General features: G+C 43.4%; 5 protein-coding genes and 6 non-coding genes across 11 annotated transcripts; 1 reads left to right on the forward strand and 10 right to left on the reverse strand.

Moving 5' to 3' along the window:
* Positions 1-66: 66 nt before the first annotated feature.
* Positions 67-1281, reverse strand: LOC137893682 (large ribosomal subunit protein uL4-like). The gene is made up of 5 exons (XM_068739106.1): positions 1209-1281; positions 838-994; positions 567-650; positions 269-389; positions 67-187 (listed from the first exon to the last, which is right to left on the reverse strand). The coding sequence occupies exons 1-5, from the start codon at positions 1279-1281 to the stop codon at positions 119-121; spliced, it is 504 nt and encodes a 167-aa protein (XP_068595207.1). The 3' UTR covers positions 67-118.
* On the reverse strand, positions 459-526 carry LOC137894520 (small nucleolar RNA SNORD18). Its single transcript, XR_011105509.1, has one exon. It is a non-coding gene; the product is annotated as a small nucleolar RNA SNORD18 (small nucleolar RNA).
* On the reverse strand, positions 723-793 carry LOC137894518 (small nucleolar RNA SNORD18). The gene has a single exon (XR_011105507.1). It is a non-coding gene; the product is annotated as a small nucleolar RNA SNORD18 (small nucleolar RNA).
* A 791-nt stretch (positions 1282-2072) lies between the features above and the next one.
* On the reverse strand, positions 2073-5479 carry LOC137893681 (large ribosomal subunit protein uL4B). The gene is made up of 10 exons (XM_068739105.1): positions 5417-5479; positions 4606-4777; positions 4368-4474; positions 3985-4123; positions 3594-3718; positions 3214-3343; positions 2846-3002; positions 2575-2658; positions 2277-2397; positions 2073-2195 (listed from the first exon to the last, which is right to left on the reverse strand). The coding sequence occupies exons 1-10, from the start codon at positions 5417-5419 to the stop codon at positions 2127-2129; spliced, it is 1107 nt and encodes a 368-aa protein (XP_068595206.1). The 5' UTR covers positions 5420-5479; the 3' UTR covers positions 2073-2126.
* Positions 2467-2534, reverse strand: LOC137894521 (small nucleolar RNA SNORD18). The gene has a single exon (XR_011105510.1). It is a non-coding gene; the product is annotated as a small nucleolar RNA SNORD18 (small nucleolar RNA).
* Positions 2731-2801, reverse strand: LOC137894517 (small nucleolar RNA SNORD18). The gene has a single exon (XR_011105506.1). It is a non-coding gene; the product is annotated as a small nucleolar RNA SNORD18 (small nucleolar RNA).
* Positions 3791-3890, reverse strand: LOC137894522 (small nucleolar RNA SNORD16). Its single transcript, XR_011105511.1, has one exon. It is a non-coding gene; the product is annotated as a small nucleolar RNA SNORD16 (small nucleolar RNA).
* LOC137894524 (small nucleolar RNA SNORD16) lies at positions 4187-4286 on the reverse strand. Its single transcript, XR_011105512.1, has one exon. It is a non-coding gene; the product is annotated as a small nucleolar RNA SNORD16 (small nucleolar RNA).
* A 482-nt stretch (positions 5480-5961) lies between the features above and the next one.
* On the forward strand, positions 5962-9803 carry zwilch (zwilch kinetochore protein). Its single transcript, XM_068739680.1, has 18 exons — positions 5962-6011; positions 6137-6176; positions 6276-6368; positions 6640-6776; positions 6894-7084; positions 7177-7256; positions 7327-7482; positions 7578-7649; positions 7741-7834; positions 7917-7969; positions 8077-8179; positions 8280-8359; positions 8445-8601; positions 8716-8744; positions 8825-8961; positions 9073-9168; positions 9450-9565; positions 9658-9803. The coding sequence occupies exons 1-18, from the start codon at positions 5962-5964 to the stop codon at positions 9744-9746; spliced, it is 1773 nt and encodes a 590-aa protein (XP_068595781.1). The 3' UTR covers positions 9747-9803.
* Positions 9804-10257: 454 nt separating this feature from the next.
* On the reverse strand, positions 10258-13875 carry lctlb (lactase-like b). Its single transcript, XM_068739043.1, has 14 exons — positions 13746-13875; positions 13499-13659; positions 13322-13409; positions 13128-13237; positions 12902-13030; positions 12723-12818; positions 12606-12660; positions 12361-12522; positions 12000-12277; positions 11748-11874; positions 11460-11659; positions 11304-11367; positions 10526-10570; positions 10258-10373 (listed from the first exon to the last, which is right to left on the reverse strand). The coding sequence occupies exons 1-14, from the start codon at positions 13870-13872 to the stop codon at positions 10258-10260; spliced, it is 1758 nt and encodes a 585-aa protein (XP_068595144.1). The 5' UTR covers positions 13873-13875.
* Positions 13876-15194: 1319 nt separating this feature from the next.
* Positions 15195-16825, reverse strand: snapc5 (small nuclear RNA activating complex, polypeptide 5). The gene is made up of 4 exons (XM_068739044.1): positions 16694-16825; positions 16184-16315; positions 16033-16113; positions 15195-15731 (listed from the first exon to the last, which is right to left on the reverse strand). Exons 2-4 carry the CDS (start codon positions 16271-16273, stop codon positions 15540-15542), a joined length of 363 nt encoding a protein of 120 aa, XP_068595145.1. The 5' UTR covers positions 16274-16315; positions 16694-16825; the 3' UTR covers positions 15195-15539.
* Positions 16826-17152: the final 327 nt, after the last annotated feature.

A 17152-nucleotide genomic window follows, 5' to 3' on the forward strand; every position in this document is an offset into this window, starting at 1 on the left:
CAAATTACATCTGTAAGCTCCCGTGAAATCAAGTCTTGTGAATTAAACTGCTCTTGCTCACTGATTTGAATCAACAGATTTATTTATCACTGAAGTCCAGTCTGTGAAAGATCCAGGTTTATGCTGCGGGCTTGGCCGGCGCTGCCTTCTTGGGCTTCTTTTTGGGCTTCAGCATCTTTGCCTTGATCTGTGGAGAGATCATAAGTGTTTAAGCTCACCAACAATTTAGTGTAAAACTGCTTCCAGCTCACACGATTCATGTCCTTACCTTGGGGTCATGCTTCAGGATGGCTTGACGTCTTGCTGTCTTGGCGTAAGGGTTCAGTTTGAGCATTATCCTCAGGTTCTTCAGTGGATTCTTCTTCAGTACTTTGCGGTTGATCTTCTTGCTGCAAAGAAAATACAGCCGTCTTAAAAACATGGACTTGATGAGCTGCAAGTTTGTTATCGACATCGCATCACTCAGAACTTCCATTATTATCAGGATTCAGAAACACGGACCTGAAGTGGAACATCATCACAGCTAGTGAGCCCAAACAAATCTCAAAGAACTGAAAGGCACTTACTTAGGTGTACGAAGTGCTTTCTGAATCTCCTCGCTCTTCAGGATCCTGCTCAGGTCTGTGTTGGTCATCTTGTGCATGGGCAGGCTACAACAAAACCCCACGAGAACATTTAAACACATTGATCATCACCTGTTTATTTATGGTTTTATTTTTTCCAATCTCAGAACTTCTTTGAATATCACAGGATTCAAAAACACGGACCATGAGGTGGAAGCTCATCACTGTCTAGTGTTCAGAACTAGTTCTGCAGTGCCGCTGCCCCGTCACTCACTTGTAGCCAACCTTCAGAGAGGATGGTTTACGCCAGGTTCCGTACAGCTCGTCCAGTTTGCGGAAAGCACCTTCTGTCCAGATGCAGAAGCGTCCAATGTGTCCGCCGGGGGCGAGCCTCAGGAGGTTCAGCTTGTTCACATTCTGCAGAGCGATGCCTTAATAATATAGAAAAATACTGTCAGATACACGTCTGAGTTGTGTTGTTCATGTTCACATACACCTGCAAGAATATACAGAGCTGGGTCATAAGGACACTTTGTGTCTTAATGCATTATAATACTGACTGTGAATTGCACAAATTTAAATATAAGTGACGAAATATCTGATAAAAAAAATAAACTGAGGAATGACTTTGAACCGGTACCACACCTGGGATATTTCTGAAGGCTTTGGTGACACCAGCATCTTGGTTGTAGATGATGCACGGTCCTCTGCGTTCCATGTGCAGAGTTAACTTGAAAGACTTACCTTCTTGATGTCATTCCGGGCCTTCAGCCTTTTCAGCCGGAGCACCGCCTCCTTGGCCTCTCGTTTTCAGCCACCGCCGAACCTCCCTGCCTTATTTGGATCTGAATTTCACGACTTTGTAAATGAATGGTATGCGAATTTCTTATTTTTATCTTTGAATTGCACCACCTACTGGTGTTTCAGTGCACTGGATTCTACTCTACTCTCCCCTGCAGTTTGATCAAAACCCCTGCAGAAAGGGCAGACCTAAAACAACTGATGGCAAGCGTGAATTTGAAGTGTTCTCAACTCTTCTCCGTCTCATTGAACAACTTTCCTGTTCTTCAGGTGCATTCCTCTATCAAACTGTCTGAAGCAGAACAGGTCGACTTTGCCGGCTGGCTGTGCAGCACAATCGGACTGAATCAGCCTGGACACCCCCCCACGGGTCCTCAATGTGAGGCCTTGTTCCGCCGCCAACCTCAGATCCTCCAGTGGCCCGATTTTTAACGTTTATACTGACGCCAAGATTTTTACAGCTGTGCCATCAACGGTTGTATTTATAGCACAAACCGCTGCACCAAGTGAAGTTAATATATTGTGCAATTGCCCCTGCTATGCTGCAGGTCTGCCTGATAAGTCAGCATCTTTTCTAATTACCAAATTATTAGTGATAAATGCTGCTCGGTATTTAAGTTGACCCTGTGTTCATACAACGCAAACAAATTACATCTGTAAGCTCCCGTGAAATCAAGTCTTGTGAATTAAACTGCTCTTGCTCACTGATTTGAATCAACAGATTTATTTATCACTGAAGTCCAGTGTGTGAAAGATTCAGGTTTATGCTGCGGGCTTGGCAGGCGCTGCCTTCTTGGGCTTCTTTTTGGGCTTCAGCATCTTTGCCTTGATCTGTGGAGAGATTGTAAGTGTTTAAGCTCACCAACAATTTAGTGTAAAACTGCTTCCAGCTCACACGATTCATGTCCTTACCTTGGGGTCATGCTTCAGGATGGCTTGACGTCTTGCTGTCTTGGCGTAAGGGTTCAGTTTGAGCATTATCCTCAGGTTCTTCAGTGGATTCTTCTTCAGTACTTTGCGGTTGATCTTCTTGCTGCAAAGAAAATACAGCCGTCTTAAAAACATGGACTTGATGAGCTGCAAGTTTGTTATCGACATCGCATCACTCAGAACTTCCATTATTATCAGGATTCAGAAACACGGACCTGAAGTGGAACATCATCACAGCTAGTGAGCCCAAACAAATCTCAAAGAACTGAAAGGCACTTACTTAGGTGTACGAAGTGCTTTCTGAATCTCCTCGCTCTTCAGGATCCTGCTCAGGTCTGTGTTGGTCATCTTGTGCATGGGCAGGCTACAACAAAACCCCACGAGAACATTTAAACACATTGATCATCACCTGTTTATTTATGGTTTTATTTTTTCCAATCTCAGAACTTCTTTGAATATCACAGGATTCAAAAACACGGACCATGAAGTGGAAGCTCATCACTGTCTAGTGTTCAGAACTAGTTCTGCAGTGCCGCTGCTCCGTCACTCACTTGTAGCCAACCTTCAGAGAGGATGGTTTACGCCAGGTTCCGTACAGCTCGTCCAGTTTGCGGAAAGCACCTTCCGTCCAGATGCAGAAGCGTCCAATGTGTCCGCCGGGGGCGAGCCTCAGGAGGTTCAGCTTGTTCACATTCTGCAGAGTGATGCCTGAATAATATAGAAAAATACTGTCAGATACACGTTTGAGTTGTGTTGTTCCTATTCATACACCTGCATGAATATACAGAGCTGGGTCATAAGGACACTTTGTCTTAATGCATTTAAATACTGACTATGTGAATTGCACAAATTTAAATATCAGTGACTAAATGTCTGAAAATCCTTTTACCCGAGGAATGAATTTAAACTGGTGCCACACCTGGGATATTTCTGAAGGCTTTGGTGACACCACCATCTTGGTTGTAGATGATGCACGGTCCTTTGCGTTGGATGCGCCTGCGATTCCTCATCTTACCCTTACCAGCGCGCATGCGTTGAGAAGCGTAGACCTGACAGCAACAACTTTGTTTAATATCATTACATGAAATCAGGAATACACATTATACCTCATCGGTGTAGTTTACAAACTAATGAACCCCTCTTATTAAATATCAGATGCATGCCAAACAATTCAGCGATGATTTAATACAATTCTAAACTACCTTTAATTTCATGTTTCCCTTTCATGACCGATTTATTTTTTATCAACACATTACTTTTAAAATATCCATTCATTGCGCATGAACATGAAAGACTTACTTTCTTGATGTCATTCCAAGCCTTCAGCTTTTTCAGCAGGAGCACTGCCTCCTTGGTCTTTTTATAGCCCTCGACTTTGTCTTCGACCACCAGTGGCACCTCAGGGATTTCCTCAATACGGTGTCCTGACAAATGAATATCAACTCAGCAAACGATGCCCATAAATAACACTTGTGACCGTCAAAGGTTTACCAGTTTGCTCAGAATCGAATACACATCAATTATCCGCAACAGCTTTAAGACAGCAGGCAACCGTCACTGTTCACGGGATCAGACGCAAATTACACCATCATTGCAAATAAATTATTCAAAGTACTATTTAAAAAATAAAATAAGCGACTTCATGTCAATAAAGATTTATCCACAAAATGTAGAGCTTTCGACCGTTTACCTTTAGACATCACAAGTGCAGGAATGGCGGAGGCAGCCAGCGCAGAGCAGATTGCGTAGCGCTTCTGGGTTGTATTGATCCTGCGATGCCAGCGGCGCCAGGTTTTGGTGGGGGCAAACATCCGACCTCCACGGCACATCTACGTCCGAGTCAAGGCGGTTCGACAACGCCAGAAGCCATCGACAGAGGAATGCCCAACACTCGCTCAGACTCGATTGTTCATCAAGCGTCTGCACCAGCATAAGACGGCAGGCATACCGCCACTGGTCACAGAGTCTGACGCAAATTACACCATCAGCGCAAGTCACAGCTCAGATCGTCCTTAAACACATTGTGGAAAGGATGAAACAATATTTAAGCCTTTAGTATCATGAAAAGGATACATTTCCAAAAGCACCTTGGCCAGAACGGTGGGTACCGCCACCCCTCACGCGCGGGATACGGGCCACAGCTCTTCCGGTACCCCAGGACTCTGCGCTGGTCTGGTGACCTGAGATTAGCACAGTTCTAGGATTCAATTATGGAGTACTCACAATTCCTGAATGCTGGCTCCAGCTCCATCGCACGGATGAACCGAGACCACCGAGAACTTCTCGGTTGAAGGCGGGCACAGGCACTCACCTGCCAATTCACTGACCGCGTAAGGCTGGCGGTTGTTCTTGCGCATGTTGGTGTGAACAAAATTGACAACATCAGGGCGGATTGGAGCCTTGAACACAGCAGGCATGACAACATTCTTGCCTGCAGATTCGCCTTTCTCGGAATACACCGAGATCAAGGGCCGGGCACAGGCCTAGGATGGCAAATAAAAACAATCATCATCAGGCAGACCAGTAATGCACACTGAAATATCAGTGATGAGAACTGCTTATTTTTAAATGCACAGGGTGAATAAATCCAGCCACCTGGTGGTGCATCAGTTAAGAGCAACAGAAACGAGGATTAAAATAAAGATCTACGAAGACAGACCTATAGCTATAGTTAGAATCATTTACGTAAATAGTTGTAATAAAAATCAGCTGTTTCGTTTAGCTTGATTCGGCTAATGCGCCTTAGCAAGACATCGTGAAATCTTTTAGTCTAATCGTTACGGACAGCAGTGACGCCGCCTCGGGAAGAGACTTGCAGTCAGCGTTGTTCCTAAATGGAACTTAATACACATCACAAACAAGCGACACACGAAAGCGCTCCTTTCCACGTAGCACCGAATACTGGAGTCACACGTGTTCGCTGGCTAAACCACTGAGCCCTTCGCACAAAATGGCTGCTCGTGTTAGCTCACTGGTCGGTGCTTTCCGGCTACGCCATGTAAATCTTTTACGTAATATTTCCCTATACCGAAACTACGGTTTTGTTCGTGCGGTAATTATTATAGTATAAACAGACTATATAATAAAGACCGCTAATAAAGAGAATGTAGGCAATTTCTCACCATGTTTGCAGATTATTTTACGGCTCGCCGGGATCCACGCTCCACACGCTATGGCGGCCACAGTAAAAAGGAAGTTGGTGAGTCGCCTCGAATGGTTTATGCATCCGCTTTACGAATTTCACTTCCGTCGCCAGAATGTTTCGACGTTGACTTACTTACCTCTCACAACCATGCACATTATATTTCTTTATTAATAAAGAGAAAACAAATTACACAATTTAAATTCATATTCTCATGATTTATAAAAAAATATATAGAATTTGATCCTGAAACTGGGACTATTTTTTATGCCATGTGGGCGCATGAGGAAAGTGTGCGCCAAATAAATTTGTTGTCAATATTCTTTACTCAAATTATCATTTAGTTTTGTTTTATTCTATAATTTCTTCATTATAGCATCATTTTCATAAATATATGGCATTTGAAGTTAAGGTGATGACCTATGACCTTATGATGTCACTACCGGTAAAAGAGCGCGACTGTCAAACGTCGATAGGAGCGGTCTAAACTTTGGCATATCTGTACAACCACGTTTCCTTGTAAAAATGGGATCAAAGGTATTATCTAGCTCTAGGGAGCTTTATAATATTCTACGGTGAGTTTTAAACTTAAATTCTTAACCTTCATCTCATTTGGTCGCTATGAATGACAGAATGAGTCCTGTTAAAATGAGGGTAATCATTATTATTGATCTATTTGTATTGTTTCGTTTGGTCCAAGGTCTCTTCAAGAACGAACAGAACCATGCATTATGTATGAGGTAATTCAATTCTTATGATTGCAATTGTAACACCTTTCTAAATGAGTATCGCCTGTTGTTTACCTGTTTACATTATAGAAATACTGATGTCTGTTTCAGGAGGACATTCAAGTATCAAAAATCAGTGATAACAGGACACCTGTGCTGGATGTGTTCTGTAACAGCCGGCCTATCTTTGTGTGTGAAAAAGCTGTGAGTAAATGATGTGACTGTTACCTGCTAAATGCGTTCAAATTATTCTTTATAAAAGGTCCTTGTGATAGATAACACTGCTTTCTTTTGACAAGTTAATGCAGGTATGGGATGGATCAGTGTTTAATAGCTTAAATAAGAATCTGTATACCCCTCTCGCCTGTAAAAACAAGGGACAGTAAGATAACTAGATATGTTTTTTCCCATTATGTCTAAATAAATTCTATAAATTCTTGCCATTAGTTATTTTTACACTTGTTTATTTCTCAAGGTTCCAAATAGATGTGAACCTGATAATAAAGAAAGGATGGAAACATCAAACTGCAGTGATGATGGAGCCGATGCTGATGCTGACATTGCATTCCACGTAGAATTGGGTCCACAGCCGCTCAGTGTCAGGAAAGCAAGGTGACCAATGCTTCGAGGTTTAACACTACACGGAAATGAAGCTTTTGCTGGCTGGCTGGTACAAACTGTGTGGCAAATTTCCTTTACATGACAGTCAAAATGTCTCTCTTTTTCTAGGCAGCTTTTGTCTTTGTACACTTTATCTCAAAATGCTAATGTGTCACCTGTGGACAACATTCGTGCCCTGCACCCCCTGTGGGTGCGATGTGACATGTCCGATCCAGCTGGAACAACCTGGCTTGGAGCTGAAACAGTCTCCATGGACAATAGTATATCTGGGATCAAATTATACTCTGTCACCTGTAAAGGTATTGCTCAAGTGCAACATAGCAGTTTTATGAACTCCTGTCTTATTCTGATTATTCTAATATTTGTCTTATTCAAACTCATAATTTGTCAGGCTCAACTGTGGACAGAAGAGCTCTTATGACCTTGGATGAGCTTAAACAAGAGCACAAGAGAAGGTGTCACCCATCTGCAGTGAGTGTGTGTAAATTGCCTTGTAAGTCAGCGTGAGTTTTAATATTCATTTATTTGCCAATGCTTCCAGATGGTGATCAATGGCAATGCCAGGTTCAACTTGTTTGGCTCCACTATTGTTGAAAACACAGTGATTGAGTCACAGAGTAGCATTACTGCGGATTTCAAATGGAACCATGTGGAGAGTATCCTTGAGGCCCCCCCTCTGTCCTCGGCAGCAACACTGGTACCAGTAATGTTCATTCCAACCTTCTCTCCCGTAAATGCTTAATTTTTTTTATGCAAATGTATTTGCTTTGTTTATCCTTATTTCACATGCAGAATATCAAACATGCCAGTGGGCACACGAGCAGCCAAATGTTCGACACGTACAGAGAGCTCGTGTTTCTTCAGGTTTGTAGCCCAGAGTAATTTGAAACGAATGACCATGAGCATCAATTTACAAGTAAAGAACTACATCTGAACAGTTTTGTGTGATTTTTAGACTCTTGCTGACGGTTTGAGAACTGGTGAAACAGAATGGATTGAACATTTGGAAAGCGAATCAGCTGTAAATCTGACCAAGGCCTTCCTAGAAGGTATCTGATTTGTTAAATCAACGTGAAGTCACTTTGATTTATTGCATGTTAATCGGACTCTTTTCTTTCTTTATTCTTCCAGAGCTTCAAATCACTACAAAGACACTGCAGGACCAGGCTGCAAAACCAGCTGAGGTACTGTCATTTTAAAATTGATCATCCCTTTACAAGAATGGATTTTTAAAATTCAATATATATTTCTGAATAAATATGGTGACCATCTTCTTCAACTCTTATCGAAGACCACAAAGCTGAAGTCTGAGATAGACACCCCCATTTTCAAGTCACTCTTGGAACGAGGCGATTTGGATTTCGTGGAACAGCTGTGGGTTCGGATGAGGAAGAGTATGTCATTTTCTTTGTTGGGGGAACCTGGATTTATTTGTTGAAGCAATTACCGACTGAAAGTGACAATCATTTCCCTCCTCCTTGTTTAACACTGCAGGTGTGACTTCATACCAAGAACTAGGAGACTGCTTGAAACTGGTCACTGAAGCTCTGAGATACGGCGACATTAAACCCTGGGTATGTGGTGATTTCTGTCAACATTTTTATTTTGGACCAAGAAATGCTTAAGGGTTATCGTGGGTTTAATTTGAACTTCCTTTAGATTCACAGAGACAGTAGCAGCTCCCTCAGCAAGCTCATCCTGCAGTCCTACCACCAGCAGATCGATCGTGTGTCTCTCACGGGTGTCAAGCCCGTTCTCATGCTACTGGAGATGGGTCTGGACAAGATGAGGAAGGACTACATTAACTACCTCATTGGTAACCTCTGGATTCTCATTTTAAATCATGTAATATTTAATCTCGGTGCGCATTGCATGCAGTGAAATTCTGCTTTCATATTCGACTGTTTCTCACTGGTCATTTTTCTTCCAGGTCAAGAACTGACGACTCTAAACCACTTGGTAAGGCTCGTGAATATTTTGGTAACAACTACATTGAAGCAGCTGCAAGATATTCTGAATCTGAACGTGTCTCTCCGCAGTGTTATTATCTGAGCGCCGAGGTTGATCTGCAGGAGCAAGTAACCCGTCTCAGAAAACTGCACCATCTGCTGGAAATAGTTTTGACTTGCAGTACTTTCCTGGCTTTGCCTTATGACCGTCTCTTCCTCCTCACACAGTAAAGCAGTTTTGCTCATTTCCTGTGATGATGACAACGATGTGATCTGATGAGCATGCGCAATGTACTTCCCAGAAGACGGCACTAAAGTAGACTTTACATTTTTTATAGATCCTGTTTGCAGCACTACAAAACACATCCATACGACGAGGAGCATGAATTCAAACTGCACATTAAGCCTGCGTTGATCAGCCGTTTCTACCAGAAGTAGGAATCACAGGGCTTTGTACATTTAACTTCTTCATTACATCACAAGAATGAATGAATGCGATTTTAGATGTTTGTCTTTTAGTTCATTCACGTTGCAACTAAACAGTAATTTGCTTCACCCATTTGAGATTTGTGATTGGCTTTCACCTCTTCTGCGGTGCGAAATGTAGCGTTATGAGCTTTACACTGTTCTTTTGGGATCAGACCACACTTATGTACCAACTGAGAAGATTTACAGGGAGATTTCCTCTCAACCCTCATGTTTGCATGCTCCACAGGGAGCAACCAATGGAGTGGGGGGTTGAGGCGTCCAGTGGCCACGGCCCTCGGGAGGTCAGGACTTCCTTGCAGCTCAGCGACAGACCATTAGTTGATCATGTCAGCTTTGAGACAGGTGATCTCACAATGCACAACTTTAAATCTAATAGAAGCCACACGGCTCCGATAGACAATAACCCTGCTTTTCTTTAACTGTCCTTCCTTTAGAGTGCCCACATGAAACGGTGAATGAAGACAGTGAAGATACTGCCTTCTTCTCCACCGTGGTGTGCTGCAGCTTCGTCGTCTTTGCTTGAGCTCACACGAAACACAAGTGAACAACCAAAGTGTTTATTGTCATTTTTGGTTCTCTTAAAAGCTATTAACATGTTTTGAAGTGGGAGTGCCAAACGGCCTTACATTGCATCACAAAGTGTTGGCTATGTTTGTTCTGGGTTCCTTACTTGCGTTCTTCCGATCCCAGTCGTTGTATCTCCTTCTTCTTTATCGCAAATGCAAGCTATTTTGTAAGCCCTTTTGCCAAACTACCAATTAAATGAAAATACAAACCCACAATAGAGTCAAAAGTGTTGTTTGTAATGATAATATTCACCGCAGCAGTGTAAAATCCAACATGATGCAAAGCTATCCACGCTGTTTGAGTGTCCGGTACCAAACTCTTTAATGGCGTTGAACCACTTGTTCTCATAAAATTCAGTCCAAATAATGAACTAATGTCCACACATGATCTCCTGCAGAAGAGATGTACGTACAATAAGGTTTTGTGTTTATGTCACGCATGTGTGCCGATGCTAGAAGAGGTCCTTTCTAGTTCCGCCTTCGCAGGAGGAACATAAGGAAGACGGCACTGAGTAATATAGAGAGCGTGCACACAGTGGGGACGACAATCTCTGTTACCATCTCCATGTGGCTGGTCAAAGGGTCTGCAAAGCACAAGAACATTAACAACTCACTCGCGTTATAGCTTAGATCAGATGCCGTTTGTGAAGCGAGTAAGCACAGCACTCAAAGGGTTAATACTCTCCCCCTGAATCACATGTTATCCAATTTATAGTGAGCAGGAGTGATTCCTTACCATGTATAAGTCTTAGAATATTGGCAGCAGTACTCCGCTGTTCCTCTAATGAAAAAAGAGAAAGTACTCAGGGTTGATTAATAGCACTTTAACCCTTTGAGAACTGCATGCAGTTAGTTGAGAATATTTCAGAAAGCAGTATTTGTACAGCAGCCAGCTCATGTTCCCTCATGGTGAAGTTATACTTTCTAAATCCAAGTCAGATAAATTGTAGACAGGTCCTCTGGGTAAATTTATTATCCTGCTTTGTGAAATCACCCTCGGTCACAGACGAGCTTTATGTTTTCAGAGTTTCAGCCAAATGCGGCTTCGTTGGGAATTAGATTTAAGCACACTAGGACATCATAAATAAAGAAATCGTTGAACACAAGTTAGTGTTAAACTGCAGAGGATTCATTCTGTTAAACTCATTTAAAAACATAAAATGCAAAGCAAAACCAAAAAGTCACGTTAATCCAAGACAAATACCCTTAAATTCTAAACCTCATCATGCACTGGCCAAACCTTTGGCACTTCTGCACTTTCCTTGGGCTTTCTTCTAGCTGGAGGGCAAACAAAGAAGATATTCTGTCAGAATTTCTTAGCTGTTTTAAATATATCCATCAATCTTACGAAAAGATTTGTTCAGGAGCTTTCTGAGGTGCATAAAGCAGCACATTCAAGTCAAATTATAATTCTGGATTTCAAATTATGTGGAATGTTTTTGACCTTTCGGTCAGACTCTTTGTTTACCCCCCCCCCCTTCAATAATGACCCAGGATGTTCTAAATGAACTGACCTGCAGCTAGGAGCTGGTTGCTGGAAGAGCACATCTCCACAGCCCTCCTCCTCCAGATCTCGACCTGTGGTGGTTTGCATTGGAATGAATGGTTTCTATTCTAACAATGACAGAATAACAGAAGACGCTTATCTGGGACCGCCATGTGTCTCTCACCTCTCTCTGATTTGGGAATCCATTGGCGCTGATGATGCGTTTATAAAACTGAACAGAAGCTTTGGGATAACGAGCCTTGTCTCTGCTCCTGAAGTCCACGTAGTACAAGCCGAACCTCTCAGAGTAGCCTTCATCCCACTCAAACTTGTCCAGGAGGGACCATGCAGTGTAGCCCTTCACATTGACTCCATCTTTGATGGCTAACGTCACGTAGATCAGACCGTTGGATTAGACTTCAAATAGATTTACTTGTAAAATTCAGGGGTACGATTACATGAGCTCGTTCACCTTTTAGCATCTCGTTGATGTAGCCTTTATAATACTGTATCCTCCATTCATCGCACAGCTCTGTGCACAGCATCTTCTCTGAGACGCCGTTCTCAGTCACATAAACCATTGGGTTTCCGTACTGAGTCTGGATGGGGAACAGATCAACACAATACCTCGTCTTAATGTCATTGACCTTACTTGCAGCGTGCTGGGACCATGTGAGGCGCAGCACCAACAAGCCTGTTCCACATCTCAAGCTGTATAAATCACCTTGACAAAATTGAGCAGACGTCTGAAACCCCAGGGCACGGAATAGAGCCACTCAGATCCAGGGTCAGGCCACCGCGGGTCCACCAGCTCAGCCAGGTCACGGTCGTTGAAGTAGCTGCTGCTGCTGCGCCCAGACGGATTGTTCTTTTGGGTGATGTAGCGCGTAGTGAAATGGCCGATGCCCAGGAAGTCACAGGTCCCCTTGATGTAGCTCTTCTCTTGGGGGGAAAACGAGGGCAGGCGAGACATCCCGAGGCCCTGTTGGACGCTCTTCCTTCCTGATCACACAGTTACAAGCCCCCCCCCCAACCCCAAATGAAAACGTAATACTTCCAGCTAAACTGTTTACAATTGATCTCACCAATGAAGTCTTTCATCACTTGAGGGTAGTCTCCGTGAAAGATGGGCGTGGCAAACCAGCCCAGGTAGAACTGGACATATCTCTCAGCTGCTTCGATGTCTTTCTGGTTGCTGATGTCCACAGGCTCGCCCCAGTCTCCAGACAGAGAGATGCCAACCAGACCTGCGGGCGTGAACGGCGGCTCGCAACATTCAGACAGAGGGTAAGGGCGGGGGGCCAAATACTGAGTGAAAAACAAGGTTTACCTTTTTGTTTCCTCCTCCACTGTGTATCGTAACTGTGCCAAACTTTGGCATGGGCCTATGAAAAATATGCCACGATTAGAAACAGCACTTTGATCATGTGCATCTTTATTTTCCTACCTTGATGATGTGATGGGCAGCTCTGTAGGCTCCTGTTCCTCTCAGCCTCAGTCCAGGAGCGTGCTCCCCGGTCTCATAGCCCTCAACTGCTACAGACTGACGCACGGATTACAGAGAATTAGTCAAATAATTAGACTTTGTGATGATTGAAAAACATTTTTTGCGACTGCAAAGCCCACCCATGGATTGTTGAAAGTGATCCAGTACTTGACCCGATTCCCAAATCTTTCAAAACACAGGTTGGCAAATTCGTTGAAATGATTGACCATGCTTATATTCTGCCATCCGCCATATTTCTCTTGTAAGACCTAGAGAAGCAAACAGTGGAGTAACAAAGTGCCGCAAAGCAGGGGAAACAAAACAAAACAAATGAAATCAGGGATTCTTGGAGTGCTGTGCACCGACCTGTGGAAGATCCCAGTGATAAAGCGTAACGACAGGCGTGATCTTGTTCTCCAGAAGGTGGTTGATCAGCTCATCGTAGTACTGCATTCCCTTTTCATTTATGTGGTCGGCTGCAGATGCGACACCAAAGCTTTAGCCATTAACAATTGAAACCACATATGCTGGTTGACCCGCACAAGGCTGGAATGACTCACTCTTTATGCCAGTGGGGATGAGTCGAGGCCACGATATGGAGAAGCGATAGTGGTTAAGCTTCAGCTCCTTTATCAAGGACACATCATCCTGTAGAGCAAACACACATGTGGAATATTTCAATTTCCCCCCCACGTTCACTTCATATATCTCAGACCCATCATGCCTGATTGGCCCACCTTGACTTTGTAGTAGCCCTCACAAGAGGAATCGGCAGTTTCGTTTCGTTGGATTTTGCCTTTCTTATGGCTGAACACATCCCAGATGCTCAGTCCTTTTCCATCTTTGTCCCAGGCTCCTTCTGTCTGATAGGCGGAACTGCCCGCACCCCACGAAAATCCTAATGAGCATAACACCAGTAACTGACATTCATCTTTCCTGTTGAGGAACAAACAACAAACAACAACAACAACAACACTTGTTTACCAGCTGGAAAAGTGCCATAATAGAAGGTGCTGTGTTCGTTCTTTGTCCAGTCGAAGTCCTCAGCCGAAGACAGACACAGCACCAACACAAGCACATGGCACACGGTGAAGGAGCAGCGGGGAAGCATGGTCCTCCTGGCCCCCAGTGGGTAAATCACTGTTGGGTTCTGCTTCACAGATCTGCACAGAGACAAGAGTTCATGTCTGCTCTGGAGCAAACCTCTTATTATATCATTATTCCAGCCCACCTCTCTTAATAGATGCACATTAATGACATCAAAATCTCAATTAAGCCACAATACGCTGTCACCAGGCTGAACATATCCCATGTGGTGGCTTGCAGGGGTCCTGCATCCATAATGCAGACACTAATTCCCCCTTTGAAACTCAATGGAGTGTGGGCTCATCCCGCTGAGGCAGGCAGATCCCATGCAAACTGAATTCACCTGTGTAAGCAAAGTTAATGTCACAGAGGTTGATATGTGTAGATAGAGTGTGCGCTATGACAGTGGAGGATCCCACAGAGACTGGATGTGAATATGAGAACGCTCACAAGCTCACAATTCAGTATTTACAGGGATATCATGCTGAAAAAGATTTGAGAGCTTTCAGAGAAGAATGAAACATCCTTGTAAACAATGATCCAGTCATTCAGGAGCAACAAACTATCACAAGTCAGGTAGTTCAATAAGCATGCAGTACGTGTGGATGTGTCTCATTTGCATACAAAAACTATGACATTGTAAATATTGCACTGGGATAACTTTTAATCAGGAGATATACATATACATACATATTTCTGTAATTATGGATAAGAATTACAACACATCCCCCCCCCCCCCCCCCCATTTTCTATTCGATTTAAGAATGTGTGTTTTAGTATTCCTTCATCAAATAATTTATCAAATCACAAGTGTGAGTTCTGAATCCCCCATTTAAAGCTTCCCAAAGGCAAATGTGCTGAATGAGACCATCCTACCCGTGAACCTTACGAAGCATTCATTGGCAGCAGGTGAGCGTTCGGTGCCGAAGTCCCCGGGCGAGCGGGGGGCTCTCCTGGAACGGCAGAAACCCGTGGACAGCTGTAGCTATCTGCTGGTGCAGCCTCTATTGTACGTCTCCCACCCTTCTCCAGAGCGCTCCCCCTGTCAGTGTGAAAGCTGGCCTGATTGTGACACCTGCTGCATTGTTTCAGCTGTTTAGAAAATGCTGAATGTGTTCGTCAGTGGAAAGTGTTTGCACTGCATTACCCGTTTGACCGGGTCACGATGGGACAATGTGACGCGTGTGGCCCAGGAGGGGGGCCCGCCGTCCACTTAAATGTCTGAAACCGTAAAAGCATTCATCGTCTCACTGGCCACGAGTCCAGATTCAGTCCAGATGAAAAGCAATGCTGGGAAACATGCTGGTATTCGTGCACGTTGTGGATACAAGCCAGTCAAAGTGATCTGTACGCAAACCATTTTATTTTGTGCTTTAGTTTATCATTCCATAATGCATACACACTATCTGCTCATATGGCCCAGCCATACAGTCCAATACCAATTCTTGTAAACACGTAATATGTCTAGTAAGCTGTGAGCACCTAATAACACTGTTACTACATTTCAGTGAGACATTTGTCTCAAAATGTATTACATGAATTCTAACAACAAGGATGACAAGCCTTAAACTAGGCAAAAGAGAGGGCGGTATTGGCTCCACCCACCATGACACCCTAACCTGTACTCACTCCACCCAAATAATTTAAACGTCCTACAAAAACAAGTAAACAGTCCATTCACGTCCGTGGTTCTCAGTAATTGTTGTCATCCTCCTCCTCCTCCTCTTCCTCCTCCTCGGGCACGAACTCAAACTCATTGTCATCTTCTTCTTCATCATCATCTTCCTCCTCATCCTCTTCCTGCTCCATGTCACAATCTATCGCGGCATTCAGGAGGAGTTTGGTTCGGTTGATCTCGCTCTCGTCATCGAGGTTAATGTGAACCTGAAACAATGAAAAATGATTTGATGTTTTTGACTCAATCCCAGAACGATGAACTCCGAGCTGCAGACACACAATGAAGCCTTAGTGAAACGTATTTGATGTATTTATTGTTATCGAACCGGTAAATAGAATTTGAAACAAATATGTTGGAAGCTTTCTGTTTATCGATGCCGTATTTTGTGACTGGGAGAAAGACTTTCTGAAAACCATGGATGCATGCAGATTTTATTGATGCTCCAGCCTTTTTTAAAAAAATTATGGATGAGGATCTAACAGGGTTGTCCCCCCTCATGCTATTTACCTCCGTTTCAGGGGATGAATGTTGAGAGGCTCCTTCTTCTGTTTGGGCATTAATGATAGATTTCAAGGCCCCTTCTTCAAACTGAAACAGAGACTTATTAAACACAGGTGAATACAGACACAAAGGCCAACGCGTGAGGTCTTCAATTCACCTTCAACCTGTTCAGCTGGTCTTGTAACATGACTTTGATTTTGAGGAGCGTCTCCTCTTCCTTTTTCAACTCCTGCAGACGGCTGTGCATCTTTACTGCTGATGCAGGAGTCCCACCATTCCACAGCGCTGACTGGGAAGAGATCAGCAGCCGGTCGTCAGCTTCCCAAACATCAGGCAGATTGTTCACGCTATGCGAGCTTCGACATTTAAAGCATAAGAATTGTATTCTGCCTGGTGACATGTCTAAATCAAATATACCTGCATGTGCAGTAGTACAGGTAATTTCGCTAAATGAAACGATCGATCATCTCTGCACATCAGCTTCCAGACAATGCAGTGGAATCAATAATCATTTAACAGCGCAGGATAGGTGTACACAGTTACAAACAGAGCGGCGTTACTTACTTCTAGCCTCCAAATACACAATTAACGATTGAGTAATTTAGCGGCATCCCATAATAATGTTTATTATCGCACGAGAAAGAAAACCCTCATCTGAGACGTTTACCTCGGTTTGCAAATTCAGCCTACACCTCCATGTGAACGTCGAAATCAGAGCTAGCCCAGATAACGCACTTCTTCCAGCCCTATGATCGTTACGTCTCTGTTGTCATACACCTAGAGACGCTAGAGATTGCGTCGCGTTGTGATGCGGTCATATCCGGTGTTTAGTTACTTTAGGTGCTGTAGGAAAATTCCAATCTAACCTCGGAAACGGATGATGTATCAAATAGGACTGCGCGGAGACGCGAAATGTATAGAAATATTATTGTTTGCCTAATTCAGAGCAGAATGTGTTTGTATTTGATACAATTAAAAAAAAGTATTTAAATGTGATTAAAATTTGTGTTCACCTTTGAGTGCATACACATAAAGGTAGGACGTGTATGCTAAAAATTACAAAGACAAGTGATGAAATAGTTTTATGAAACATATAAAACAGTTATTTATCGCGGTGCCAATATGT

The sequence above is a fragment of the Brachionichthys hirsutus genome, chromosome 5 (genome assembly GCF_040956055.1).
Source record: "Brachionichthys hirsutus isolate HB-005 chromosome 5, CSIRO-AGI_Bhir_v1, whole genome shotgun sequence".
In the NCBI taxonomy this organism is placed as follows: domain Eukaryota; kingdom Metazoa; phylum Chordata; class Actinopteri; order Lophiiformes; family Brachionichthyidae; genus Brachionichthys; species Brachionichthys hirsutus.

Bases quoted from the DNA above. Each gene is read 5' to 3' on its own strand.
- snapc5 (XM_068739044.1), bottom strand. From the start codon at position 16,273: ATGCACAGCCGTCTGCAGGAGTTGAAAAAGGAAGAGGAGACGCTCCTC. The intron at 16,114-16,183 runs GTGAATTGAAGA...TCTCTGTTTCAG, and splicing joins ACCAGCTGAACAGGTTGAAG to TTTGAAGAAGGGGCCTTGAA. The intron at 15,732-16,032 runs GTAAATAGCATG...TCATTGTTTCAG, and splicing joins ATTCATCCCCTGAAACGGAG to GTTCACATTAACCTCGATGA.
- lctlb (XM_068739043.1), bottom strand. From the start codon at position 13,872: ATGCTTCCCCGCTGCTCCTTCACCGTGTGCCATGTGCTTGTGTTGGTG. The intron at 13,238-13,321 runs GTGAGTCATTCC...TCGCATCTGCAG, and splicing joins CATCCCCACTGGCATAAAGA to CCGACCACATAAATGAAAAG. The intron at 12,523-12,605 runs GTAAACCTTGTT...TCACGCCCGCAG, and splicing joins GTGGAGGAGGAAACAAAAAG to GTCTGGTTGGCATCTCTCTG.
- LOC137893682 (XM_068739106.1), bottom strand. From the start codon at position 1,281: ATGGAACGCAGAGGACCGTGCATCATCTACAACCAAGATGCTGGTGTC. The intron at 390-566 runs GTAAGTGCCTTT...TTTTCTTTGCAG, and splicing joins AAAGCACTTCGTACACCTAA to CAAGAAGATCAACCGCAAAG. The intron at 188-268 runs GTAAGGACATGA...ATCTCTCCACAG, and splicing joins TCCTGAAGCATGACCCCAAG to ATCAAGGCAAAGATGCTGAA.
- zwilch (XM_068739680.1), top strand. From the start codon at position 5,962: ATGGGATCAAAGGTATTATCTAGCTCTAGGGAGCTTTATAATATTCTA. The intron at 7,483-7,577 runs GTACCAGTAATG...TTTCACATGCAG, and splicing joins TGTCCTCGGCAGCAACACTG to AATATCAAACATGCCAGTGG. The intron at 8,602-8,715 runs GTAACCTCTGGA...TTTTTCTTCCAG, and splicing joins CTACATTAACTACCTCATTG to GTCAAGAACTGACGACTCTA.
- LOC137893681 (XM_068739105.1), bottom strand. The intron at 3,003-3,213 runs GTGTGGCACCAG...TATATTATTCAG, and splicing joins AGCCTTCAGAAATATCCCAG to GCATCACTCTGCAGAATGTG. The intron at 2,659-2,845 runs GTGAGTGACGGA...GTTTTGTTGTAG, and splicing joins TCTCTGAAGGTTGGCTACAA to CCTGCCCATGCACAAGATGA.